The 13562-nt window shown below is 43.9% G+C and overlaps 1 protein-coding gene across 11 annotated transcripts in view; it reads left to right on the top strand.

Annotated features, from left to right (window-relative positions):
* LOC109864308 (pleckstrin homology domain-containing family A member 5) overlaps window positions 1–11782 on the top strand; it is a 182613-nt gene extending 170831 nt beyond the window's left edge. For 4 of the 11 annotated variants that reach the window (XM_031797113.1, XM_031797116.1, XM_031797117.1 and 1 more), the window contains 12 exons: window positions 2847–2996; window positions 4112–4213; window positions 4305–4457; window positions 4668–4856; window positions 5523–5667; window positions 5897–6030; window positions 6291–6491; window positions 6662–7222; window positions 8212–8363; window positions 8566–8735; window positions 9776–9910; window positions 10504–11782. In XM_031797113.1, coding sequence (XP_031652973.1) covers window positions 2847–2996; window positions 4112–4213; window positions 4305–4457; window positions 4668–4856; window positions 5523–5667; window positions 5897–6030; window positions 6291–6491; window positions 6662–7222; window positions 8212–8363; window positions 8566–8735; window positions 9776–9870 — 2052 coding nt within the window. In that variant the 3' untranslated portion in view covers window positions 9871–9910; window positions 10504–11782. Of the gene's footprint in view, window positions 1–2846; window positions 2997–4111; window positions 4214–4304; window positions 4458–4667; window positions 4857–5522; window positions 5668–5896; window positions 6031–6290; window positions 6492–6661; window positions 7223–8211; window positions 8364–8476; window positions 8736–9775; window positions 9911–10503 lie in introns of all 11 variants that reach the window. The other 7 variants (XM_031797118.1, XM_020452018.2, XM_020452023.2 and 4 more) reach the window with 5 other exon arrangements.
* Window positions 11783–13562: the final 1780 nt, after the last annotated feature.

The following is a 13562-nucleotide window of genomic DNA, read 5'->3' on the forward strand; positions in this document are numbered from 1 at the left end:
CAAATAAAATCATTACCTTTGAAGAACTTCAGATGTTTTCAATGAGGAGACTCTCAGTTAGATAGCAAATGCTCTGTTTTTCCTGAAAGATTATTTGTTTAGGAGAAATCGCTCCGTTTGGTGCGTCACGTTTAGCTACGAAAAAAACCTGTATCCAGGAGTGTAATTATCCCCGCAGCTCATTAGCATAACACAACGTTAACTATTCATGAAAATCGCAAATGAAATGAAATTAATATGCTAGCTCTCAAGCTTAGCCTTTTGTTAACAACACTGTCATCTCAGATTTTCAAAATATGCTTCTCAACCATAGCAAAACAAGCATTTGTGTAACAGCTAGCGCACCTAGTGTAGCATTTAGCGTTAGCATTAGCAGGCAACATTTTCACAAAAACCAGAAAATCATTCAAATAAAATCATTACCTTTGAAGAACTTCAGATGTTTTCAATGAGGAGACTCTCAGTTAGATAGCAAATGCTCTGTTTTTCCTGAAAGATGATTTGTTTAGGAGAAATTGCTCAGTTTGGTGCGTCACGTTTGGCTATCAAAAAAAAAACGAAAATTCAGTCTTCAAAACGCCGAACTTTTTCCCAAATTAGTCCATAATATTGACTGAAACATGGTAAACGTTGTTTAGAATCAATCCTCAAGGTGTTTTTCACATATCTCTTCATGATATATCGTTCGTTGAAAGCCTCCTCTCTCCTCTCAATCACTGGATGACTGCGTGCAGCTTGTAGATTACGCAGCAATTTAGACAAAGGACACCGGGCGGACCCCTGGTAAATGTAGTCTCTTATGGCCAATCTTCCAATGATATGCCTACAAATACGTCACAATGCTGCAGACACCTTGGAGAAACGATAGAAAGGGCAGGCTCATTCCCGGCGCATTCACAGCCATATAAGGAGACAATGGAAAACAGAGCTTCAAAAATTCTGCCCATTTCCTGGTTGAAGTTTCATCTTGGTTTCGCCTGTAGCATGAGTTCTGTGGCACTCACAGATAATATCTTTGCAGTTTTGGAAACCTTAGAGTGTTTTCTTTCCAAAGCTGCCAATTATATGCATAGTCGAGCATCTTTTCGTGACAAAATATTGCGCTTAAAACGGGCACGTTTTTTTATCCATAAATTAAAAGAGCGCCCCCTATATCCAAGAAGTTAACTTGAGATTTTTTGGTCACTGGTCTACACACAAAACCCCATAATTTCAAAGCAGGATTACGTTTTTAGACATTTTTACAAATGAATCAAAAATGAAAAGCTGAAATGTCTTGACTCAATAAGTATTCAGCCCATTTCTTATGGCAAGCCTAAATAAGTTCAGGAGTAAACATCTGCTTAATAAGTCACATAATAAGACGCATGGACTCAATAATAGTGTGCAAAAATAGTGTTTAACATGATTTTTTTAATGACTACCTCATCTCTGTACCACACATACAATTAACTGTAAGGTCCCTAAGTTGAGTAGCGAATTTCAAACACAGATTCAACCACAAAGACCAGGGAGGTTTTCCAATGCCTATTGGGCACCTATTGGTAGATGGGTTAAAATAAAAAGCAGACATTGAATATCCCTTTGAACATGGTGAAGTTATTAATTACGCTTTGGGTGGTGTATCAATACACCCAGTCACTACAAAGATACAGGCGTCCTTCCTAACTCAGTTGTTGGAAAGGAAGGAAACCGCTCAGGGATTTCACCATGATGCCAATGGTAAGTTTAAAACAGTTACAGGTTTTAATGGCTGTGATAGGAGAAAACTGAGGATGGATCAACAACATTGCAGTTACTCCACAATACTAACCTAAATGACAGACTGAAAAGACAGAAGCCTGTACATAATAAAATATTCCAAAACATGCATCCTATTTACTACAAGTAGTACTGCAAAAAATGTGGCAATTCACTTTTTGTCCTGAATACAAAGTGTTATCCAATATAACACATTATTGAGTACCACTCTCCATATTTCCAAGCATAGTGGTGGCCGCATCATGTTATGGGTATGCTTGTGCTTGTAATCATTAAGGACTGGGGAGTTTTTCCAGGATAATTAAGAAACTGAATGGAGCTAAGCAAAGGCAAAATCCTAGAGGAAAATGTGGTTCAATCTGCTTTCCACCAGACACTTTGAGTTGATTTCACCTTTCAGCAGGACTATAACCTAAAGCACAAGACCAAATCTACACTGGAGTTGCGTACCAAGAAGACTGTGATTGTTCCCTGAGTGGCCGATTTACAGTTTTGACTTTAATCTGCTTGAAAATGTATGGCAAGACCTGAAAATGGTTGTCTAGCAACCAATTTGACAGAGCTTGAAGAATTTTGAAGAGAGACTTAGAGACCCAGAAAGACTCACAGCTGTAATCGCTGAAAAAGTTGCTTCTAAAAAAGTATTGACCCAGGGGTGTGAATACTTATGTAAATGAGATACTGTGTGTAAACGGGTGACTTTTATTTTTTTTTAAATCCATTTTGAATTCAGGCTGTAACAAAATCAAATGTGGAATACGTCAAGGGGTATGAATACTTTCTCATCGTCTCTCCAAGGCTACCAACCCTCTTTTGCCAGGCTTGTACCACAGTGTATAGACGAGCTAGCAGACTCACAGCTGGGAACTGACTCTCTCTCCCTTGCAGACAGCAGCTCTAGCCTGCCCCCTAGGGTCCTGGGAGTGGCGGTACACACTTTTGATGGTGGCGATGCTATGATAATGTTTGGTTGGTTCTTTGCCTGTGGTTCTGTTTGTGTTTCTGTGTGTAGTCGTCAGACAAATGTTGGCCGTAGATGTTGTGCTGACCTGTGTCGTTGTCGTCTTCTTCCTATCTCTCTGCAGAACACCCTGGAGACGGCTTTGCTGTCTGCCAGTCAGGAGATAGAGCAGAGCTCTGACAACCCAGCGGCCGTACAGAGCCTTATACAGCAGAGAGACGTACTGCAGAATGGACTGCTCAGTACCTGTAGAGAACTGGCACGGGTCAACACTGTGAGTTCATATTGTAGCGGAATTTATTAGAGAGGGGTAAAGAGAGATTTTGTTCGGGCGCCAGGCAGGTATTAAACATGCCGAAAGGAAAATAGTAGAATAGAGAGAGTACCACTACCAGACCAACACACATCAGCAGAAGAGACTGCCTAGAGTGTAGCCTGTTTACCAGATAGCCAGTGGAGAGAAAAGAGAATACACACCATATAAACCCACATCACAGCACAGGGGTAACCCCACCCAGAATACCTCATACAATAATAATAATAATAATAATAATAATAATAATAATAATAATGGCAGAGCAATTGAACAGCAACTTCATACAAGAAAGAACCCAGTCATCAACAGAGGATTTGCAATAATCTGTATTATCGTCCAGTGGAAGAGTGCAGAGGGTTTGAATGTGGGGGGTGTTCTTAGACACAACAAAGGCCTTAAAAATGTCCACAATCTTCTCGGCCACATGTCATTAGTACACCTCAATACAGTTCACATAACAATACACAATTTACAAGCAACCTCACTTTTAACTAAAATGTCCACCCAAATACGTCTGGCAGGGCAATAATAGTCCAGCTCTAAAGAGAGAAAGAGAACAAGAGAGATCTTAGCTGTGGTCTTCAGGCGTGCCGGTGTACTGTCTGACCGTCCGATGGTTTGTATGTCAAAGCCTCGTAACAATGTTGGTACTAATTCCATGCGATCCATAACCGGCGCGGACCTAGAACTGTCACACCGATGATTAAGTTAAATACTTTATAAACTACACATGCTGAAAATAAAGCAAACTTCTGCAGCATAGCACACACAATCAAACTGTCGCGCCAACCAAGAGCTCCTCCCCAAAGAGCTGAACGAGCTGTCTTTATTTTCTCCTTCCTTACTGCTGATGCACTCTTAAAGTGGCAGCGCACGGTGAAGGCTCTGTGCAGGATTTCGCCACAATATGTATACACACACACACACACACACACACTGTACATGCAGATGTCAACACACACTGATCAGCACCTGTCAAGATCTCTCCAGGGTCAATGCTGTGAGTGTCAGTGTATAAACACACGCACACACACACACACGCTGTCTAGTAGTGACACCCTCTCGTCTCTCAGGAGTTGGAGCGGTCGTGGAGGGAGTATGATAAAATGGAATCTGGCGTCTCTCTGGCCAAAACAAACCTGTTGGAACAGCTAGAGGCCCTGGGCAGCCCACAGGTAAGACTCTCTCAACCACTCACACACATGCAAACATGCCTTTGCAAGATGGAGAGTGCTTTTTAATCATTTTCTGTCACTGTGTGAGCAGACGGAACCTCCCAGCCAGCAGCATGTCCACATCCAGAAAGAGCTGTGGAGGATCCAAGATGTGATGGAGGCTCTGGCCAAGAACAAACCCCAGAGGACCACTGACACTGGTTTCCTTGGTTCCAAACCCATCTCAAACCTACAGAAGAACGAGGTGAGTCTCACTTCTACTCTATGGATAAAGAAAAACACCAGATAAGTACTGTATATAATCTGTATATGGAGTCTTTGTGAACTGATTTAATGCTGTCCTCAGCCTACATGTGAAACAGATGTGATCTGTCTAATACTCTTGTGGCTTACTGTTGTCCCAAGAGTGTCTCAACAACAACAACTTTCTATCTATCCTCTCCTCATGCGGCAGCCGGTGACCTTGTTCCGGTCACTCTGTTCTCTCACGGAAGGTGACCGTCAGCCCCCCCGCCCACCCCTCCCCCAGTCCTACGGCTCAACAGAGCGCCCTCCCGCTGTACCCCCCCTTCCCTCCCCCTCGGGCGCCCGTCCGCCACCACACACAAGCAAGCACGGCCAGAGGAACGGAACACACAGCAGTGTAAGAGACACGCTGACTCGTCACGCCTGACCCTTCAACCCCTGTCCTTGTGCTTCATCATCTTGCCCTTAAGCACAGATCTAGGATCTGTTTAACTTCACCAAATTCAAATCTTAACCGTTAGGGTGAGGTAGTACAAAACTGATCTTAGGTCAGTGTCTAGGGGCAGTTTTATCCTACTCTGTACAAGACCAGTACAAGTTGACCCCTGACCCTCTACCTTTACCCTCACCACACATGGTTAATCTCTCATCGCCAACTTGGGTCACCGTTGTGACTCTCTTTTTGTTTGCTCTGAATCATTTGTTTTACCATTTGTAGACATTCAGGTTTTTCCCTGCCTCTTACCCTGGAGTGTTGAGTTTGACATTCATTCCTTTGGTTTATCATCTGTTTGCTCTTCAGTTTGGCTTATTCTTCTTTCCATGGAAGCGTGTGTGACTCCACCCCAGTTGTCATTCCGACTGTGTCTGAGTGCTGTGCTGCGGTGTGACTACTCTTAGTGTTTGGAGTGTCAGTTAACCGTTTCCTGCTCTTTTCGGCTCTGTTTTAAATGTCCCTCGACCATCCATCGGTCACATCCATCGTGACCACTTTGTGACCTGCGCGTGTCCGTGTTTCCTATGCGTGTACCTCTCAGTGTGCTGACTCTCTGTCCCTCTACAGCAAGGCCCAGACTACCGTCTGTATAAGAGTGAACCAGAGCTGACCACTGTGGCCGAGGAGGTGGACGATAACAACGGAGAGGACAATGACAAGGACAGACTACAGGCGGGGCTGACCACTGACAAGGAGCCTGCGGCCACTAAAGGTCAGTCACTGTCTGTCATCACTGTCCAGTTTGGTCACGCTGCCGCCTCTGTTTCAGGCTGGATACGTGCTAGGGTCAAAACTATTGTAATTCAGTGAATTCAAGAAGTAATTATAAATTCCATAGGTCAACTTATAAAGAGCATTATAAGTATTACTTATAAAGGGTTTATAAGTACTCTATTAACTGAATATAAAAAATTACTGACTTAGTCCCTCACCCCTCCAAGTCCCATTAGGAGTACCAGTCTACCCAGTGGGTATCGTGCCCCCCAGGACCAAATCCCCCATGAGCCCCCCAGAGTCCTGCACCATCGCCTCCTACGTCACCCTGAGGAAGGGCAAGAAGCCTGACCCCAGGACTGTAAGTCTGACTCAGCACTTTAGGGAATAGCAGGGGAACAGAACTATAAACTGACCCTCGCTAACATATTAGAAACTGTTGTTTGATAGACAGGACAGCACTGATTTTGGATTCGGAAGTGCTACTGTTGCTATTCATTCCCTGACATTTTTACCACTACAAGAGCTGGAGATGGACACAATATGTCACCAATAGACGGGCTGATAAAACATAATAATAATCCAATGTGACTGATCCCTGCTCCGCTGCTCCCCCTGTAGGAGCGTCCTCACAGTGCGGTGGAGCAGACCTGCGGACCGGGGGAGAGGGAGAGCGGCAGAGCCAGGATGAGTGTAGAGGAGCAGCTGGAGAGGATCAGGAGACACCAGCAGGCCTCGCTCAAGGAGAAGAAGAGAAGTAGCAGCAGTATCTCCCCCTCACGCTCTCCATCCTTCTCCAAGGAGAACCCCTTCGTTACACAGGTAACCTCTCCTCGGTTTGGTGTGTGTGTTTGATAGGACTTGATAGGACTACGCGTGTGTCTGTGCGTGTGTGTGTGTGTGTGTTGATAAACCTTGTTTCACAGCGTTGAATGTGATTGTGTACACACTGTAAAACTGAGTTATTAATTTGGCATGTGTGTCTCCTGCAGGTCAGGCTGGAGGTGTTCTCCACAGACACCCAGGAGCTGGAGGCAGCACTGCAAGACCTGGAGGAGGTCAGAGGCCGAGTTACAGAGCATCTGGAGAGGGACCGAGGTGCAGAACTGGAGCTGCAGAGAGACAGAGCTGCAGCAGCTGCTGAAGAAGAAATGGAGAGGGGTCGAGCTGCAATAGAAAAGCTGGAGCGAGACATGACTGAGGTGGCTGCAGTGGTGGAGCAGGAGATGGCCAGGACTGCTGTGGCTGTAGAAGAGGAGTTGGACAGGGCTGCAGAATTGGAGCTGGAGAGAGACCGGGCCGCAGTAGCAGCAGCTGCGGAAGAATTGGAGAGGGCTAGAGCTGCAGCTGAAGAACTAGTCAGAGGGAGGACTGCAGTGTCTCCAGAAGAGGCGCTGGATATTGACACGGCTGCATTGGTGGAGCTGGAGATGGAAATCACTGTGGTGGAGGAGATCAGCTACAGAGCTGAGGAGGTGGATGTCATCCCTGTCCCCAGGCTGAGTGAGGAGGAGCCACAGCCCCAGACGGAGAGCTCCAACATGGACACAGAGGTAGGAGAAGGTCCCTACTCACACAGACTACCAGAGAGCAGAATATGTATGGCAGACTATCATTTGATACACATGTTGATGACTAGTAGGAGTGGTGACTGAGTCAGCATGGTGTTCTGTAACTCTGTATAAATAAGAAAGATCCTTACCGAGGATGCACAGAGCACTGTGTTCCTTCACTGAAAAATGAACCTTTTCAAAGAGAGTATTCAGAAAGAGAGGAAAGACTAGTACAAGTACAAATTTATATCTAATCCAATAATGTTGCGCTAAGAGTGTTTCAGGGTTTTAGGGCATAAATGGTTGTGTTGTGTTGGCAGCCTGGTCTCCGTGTTAATGTCCTTTAATCTGATCTGGGAGTCTTTGTGGGCGTGAGGAGGATCCAGGCTGGATTTAGGGGTTTATCTCTGGGCCTCAGCCCAGCCGTGGTGACTCACACTGGGCTAGAGAGAGCGAGAGAGAGACACCTCCCAGAGCTGGCCTGAGCTCCACGGAATCTCATGATCTGATGATGATGATACAGTTGGCTCAATTAATGTCCTCTAATTTAGTAGCCCAGTTTTTTTTTTAAATATATGGCGAAAGCTGCTTAAGTCCATTGGTTATCACCATGTGTCTTATACCAACGTGTCTCAACTCCAGTCCTTGTGGATCCTCAACAGTACGCATTTGTTCTTGTAGCCCCGGGCAAATGTCGCTGGGTGGCTTGATGATGAGTTGACCGTTTGAATCAGGCGGGCTTGTCAGGGGTTAGAATAAACCAAATGTACTGCTGGAGTTACTCAAGGACTGGAGTGGTGCCTTACACCTACCCGGTTTCTTCAGATCCCCAAACATCGAAGAGGTAGCCGCTAGGGATTGACATTAGACCACCAAGATCGTGTTCAGTAGGGCAAAAATAAGAGCTCAGTTTCAAAACATATGTTCCTGTTTGGTACCGCCTGAACACAGCCCAGACTATAGTCTAACTCACTGTCCGTGTGTTGCAGGTGTCAGAGACCCAGATGATGGTGATATCAGATCAGGGTGTGAAGCCCCTGTATGTACAGTACCTGATCCCTGGACAACATCAACAGCAGGGGGAGGGGGAGACAGAGAGGAGAAACACCCACACTCCCAACACCCTCATTCCCCACAACAGGTGAGACTAGCTGGGCCTCACCAGGACATATCTTAGCCTCTCTGGATCGATAGCAACTTTGACCCTGTTTGAATACTTTAAAACCATCCCTTCCTTCATCCAACTGTATTTAGATCAGTGACTACCTCATTAAAGGCAGTAAAGAAGGATGCATTTGTAAGTATTGGAATAAGGCCTGTATGTGAAGGTGTGACTGTGCCAGTTTGCCAGCTGCTGTGTCAGAAGCACTGACTCCTGAACTTGAGGAGGACATGATGCAGAGTGAGGTGATGCAAGGGGAGGCCCCGGAGCATGAGACCCAGGGGAACAACATTAACATATCATATGAACTACCAGTAGAGGGCGCTAAACTCAACAACAACCTGATGGCAGGTAAGAGAACAAAGTGCTTTGTTGATGATGATTGATTGATGGAATGATTGATTGATTGATTGGTTGATTGATTGGTTGATTGATGGATTGATTGATATATAACTGATAAATGTCAAAGCATTTACATACAGTACCAGTCCAAATTTGGACACCTACTCATTCAAGGGTTTTCTTTATTTGTACTCTTTTTCTACATTGTAGAACAATAGTGAAGACATCAAATCTATTAAATAACACATCTTTGCAGAATCTTGGCATTCTCTCAACCAGCTTCATAAGGAATGCTTTTCCAACAGTCTTGAAGGGGGTTCCCACGTATGTGTTTTGGGTCACTGTCCTGTTGAAAAACAAATGATAGTCCCACTAAGCCCAAACCAGATGGGATGGCATATCACTGCAGAATGCTGTGGTAGACATGCTGCTTAAGTGCCTTGAATTCTAAATAAATCACAGACAGTGTCACCAGCAAAGCACTATCACACCTCCTCCATGCTTCACGGTGGGAACCACACATGCGGAGATCATCCATTCACCTACTCTGTGTCTCATAAAGACATGACGGTTGGAACCAAAAATCTCAAATTTGGACTCAGACCAAAAGACAGATTTCCACCAGTCCAATGTCCATTGCCTGTGTTTCTTGGTCCATGCAAGTTATTCTTGTTATTGGTGTTCTTAAGTAGTGGTTTCATTGCAGCAATTCGACCATGAAGGCCTGATTCACGCAGTTTCCACTGAACAGTTGATGTTGAGATGTGTCTGTTACTTGAACTCACATTCATTTATTTGGGCTGCAATCTGAGGTGCAGTTAACTCTAATGAACTTATTCTCTGCATTAGAGGTAACTCTGAGTCTTCCTTTCCTGTCCTCATGAGAGCCAGTTTCATCATAACACATATGGAATCCATCAAGTGCTATTTCATAGTTTTAATGTCTTCTCTATTATTCCACAATGTAGAAAATGGTAAAAATGAAGAAAAACCCTTGAGTGAATAGGTGTGTCCAAACTTTTGACTGCTACTGTGTGTGTTGTTTGCAGTGAAAAGCCTGCCCTTTCCACCCCAGTCCTCCTCCTCTCCCTCTCCTCCATCTCCTCCTCAACTCACTGATGGATCCCACTTCATGTGTGTGTAGACGTGTCGAGGAGGTGGTTCTGTGAACTGAACTACACTCAGTAAGAGACTTCTCTGTCCTTACCTACAACCTTTGACCTTTATCAAATCAAATGTTATGCGCCGAATACAACAGGCCTTATAGTGAAATGCTTACTTACAAGCCCTAACCAACAATGCAGTTTAAAAAAAATGTAAAAGACAACAACAAAAAATAAGAATAACAAATAAAAGTAACAGATAATTAAATAGCAGCAGTAAAATAACAATAGCGAGGCTATATACAGGGGGTGCAGGTACAGAGTCGTTGTGAGGGGGCACCGGTTAGTTGAGGTAATTGAGGTAATATGTACTGTAGGTAAAGTTAATAACTCTACCCATCAACCCCCTAACCTCAACTTCAAGGTCCAGTGCTCAGCCCTCGGAGATCTACCCTCCAATCGACACAGATCTTACCAGCAGGCAACATCACACCAGCCATTTAAACACAGCCATGATTTGTCGCCGAAGCAAAAAGCACTGTCTAGTCATGTCAGCATAAACATTTTCTCAACATTTTTTTGTTGTTGAACATTGTGGCTTGTGACCTCTGCTATTTTTGTGTGTGCTCATCGGTCTCTTCACCTCTTCCCTCTCTTTGCACTTATCCCTGCAGCCCAGACATTGACCTTGGTGAGCAGTGACTCATAAGCGATGCCAGCCTGGAGACCCAAGATGGCATCCTACAGAGCCATGATGGCACCAGCCAGCCTGCACAGAGCATGCCCAGTAGCTCTCTGTATGTATAGAAACAACTGTAGCCAGACAGACAGAAAGAGTAGATCCACAGGCCTGCTCGTATTACTTACTGCCTGCCTACACAATAACTGTGATGCAAAACTTTTTCATTCACACAGAGATATCAGAGGACGAGATAGTATTACCAGAGTGATAATTGATGATGATTATTATTATTACTGGTATTATGATGGTCTGTTATTTTGGACATGTTCTGTGAGGATGTCTTGAGTGTCTATTAGCTGAGCACTGCTGTGAAAAGGAGAGGACTGTACAGTTGTAAATAAGAGCACTAGAGGAGTCTCACACTGGGAAGATCTCAATTGCATACTCCTTTCTCATCTAATGGGTTCTGAGAAGGAGACAAGGACCTGAGAATGGGAGGAGTATGCATTTGAGGTCTTCCTACAATCACACACTATTGAGATTGCGAAGCACCAAATCTACACACACTAAGGCAGTGCTTTACTTTAACCACACGGGGGCGCCATATGCTCTTGTCTTTTTTACTGGTTTTACTCCCATTTATGTTTTTAACCCGATGCCCTAAACTTTTCATTTTCCACATATTTTACACCGCACATTCCCTCATTGTTCAAAGAAGTTGTTAATATATACATATATAAAACATATAGAATGAACTAACTATTCAATGGGTTTATACTTCAATAAGGTGCCACCCTATTGCTGCTGTTGGACAGAGTTTAAATATTTTATAAAAGTTGTGTTTATTTATGTCGGGAGGATCGGAATCTGGTCGCCGCTGACAACCACACGTAAATGTCCTGGGTTAGAATCGATCTGCTTCTCTGTTTTTTTTTTTCTACGGCTGAGATATATTTAAGGTAAAATATAGAAGAGAGATAAAATAGTTTTATGAGATTAGGGTTGTGTGTTAGATTCTGTCTGATTGTGTGGAGTCCTGGACAGAGAGAAGAGAATAGCACATGTATAAGCAATAAGCAGGCATTTTGTTCCTCCAGGACATTAAAATATAATGTACATAAATGTAAAGTTTCATTGTGTAAATGATGTACACCATAGAAAGAGCAGAGCAGAAATTATAAGTCTGAGGTTATTATTATTAGAGTTAATATGAAAAATGTTCATATCTCATCTGTTTTATATCATGTGAAATAAATGTTGATGTTCTTAAATGCTGCGGTTGGGGGTTTATGTTATGACACAAGCTACGTATTTACATTAGTTTTAAACATTGGGAGATCGAAGGAATGCCATTCCCAATGCTTCCTGCTGTTTTGGTTTTATCATGTTACAAATATGATTTCCTGATCACTGATATGATATAAGCTCTGATGGTGCTGAAGACGAGACATTGACAAACTTTAAAGATCAGGAAGCTCCTTTCTGTGTCCGTTGAGGGACTGGGACTCTGGCCTCCAGCTGGAAGTGTAGCCTACAGGCCAATAGCTCATATCCACTTGGTACATGAATGATCTCTGCTCTGGACAGTGCCACTGTCACACAAGACGCAGCCAATCACTCAGGTCATCGACACAGTAAGGTCAGTCCCCTCCATTCTCACCCTCTTTCCCCATCCTACCACCTTCTTCCCTTCCCCCTCCCCCCCTTTCATGCTGGACACACATGAGTAGCTATGTTAATGAGGCTTTGAATCTTTTGTGGTCCCGGCCTTGAGCACTCTGTGGCTACGTGGGCCTGGTTCCATTCCACTCCTTCCACTAGGTCCTACCCTTTCCATGCATCCTACCCTATAGTTCCTAATCCCTACCACCTTACGTATTTAGTATTTTATTAGGATACCCATTAGCTACTCCTCTTGTACCTGTACTTGGAAGAGTCCTTTACATGTGGTCATGATCTCCTACCTTACTTTTACAACTGAATAAGGCCTGGAGATGAAGAAAATAAAATATATCCGCTTTGATGAATTTGCATGAAAATCTCGGCTTTATACAAAAACATAATTACACATATGCTAGGCCCGCTAATACAGTGGAGCACAGGTATGGTGGTAAGAATTGTCTAGATTTATGACTGAAATGTGTTAATGGGTGATTGGCCCTACATTTCACTTTAAATGATGTCAATGTTGTTTTCTGGAACACTTAAAAAAAAAGTTTATTGAATACCCGAAACATACAATATACTTGCAGCTCAACAACTACACCACACCAGTCATCCAACAGACTTCTATTCAGAGCAACACACAGAAGCATCCAGGGTCAACGCCCTGCTCAAGGGCACTTTGACAGATCTCCCACCTGGCCAAACCAAGGTCCCCCCCACAGTTCCCCAGTAGCTGTCCCACAACCGTTCGAGACCCCCCTCCTCCAAAGGACATCAAGGACAACTAAAATCATAACAGCAATATATGTTTGTGTGCATGTCTGGCACTATTACATGTATGTGTGTGTTCTTGTATGCGTTTATGTGAATGAGAGTGTGTGTATATGCATGTGTACAAACACCTGCACGGCAGGCAAACCCGTGTTGTGCCGAAACTCTCTCCCCTGCCAGAAATTAGAATGGGGGGGTGGGGGATTCTGGCAGGTGGGAGATTTTCGGTACAACACCGGCATTAGCTGTAAAAACACTCTGCCCCTCAGTGTTATTCAAACCTACTTTTTATTGTTTTATTTTGACTTCATTTTTGACTGTCTGACCACCATTCTCTCTCTCACACAGCAACTCCACTCCCACTTGTCTCCAATTCCACATCCCAACCCTCAGCTTCCCTCAGCCCATCCCATCTATCTCTGCTGGCCACCCTCTACAAAGTTCTACTCAACATATATCTTTCAACTATGCTATGATGTTTAACGTACAATTTCAATCTAATCTAATAGAATCTACAGATTGAGTATTGAAGATAAATACTTTTACTAAGACTATTAGTATATTAGTAATTGACTGACCCGGTCTCTCCAGATCTCCTAACAGTACTATTTCTAG

Source organism: Oncorhynchus kisutch, linkage group LG19 (genome assembly GCF_002021735.2).
Source record: "Oncorhynchus kisutch isolate 150728-3 linkage group LG19, Okis_V2, whole genome shotgun sequence".
Taxonomy (NCBI): Eukaryota; Metazoa; Chordata; class Actinopteri; order Salmoniformes; family Salmonidae; genus Oncorhynchus; species Oncorhynchus kisutch.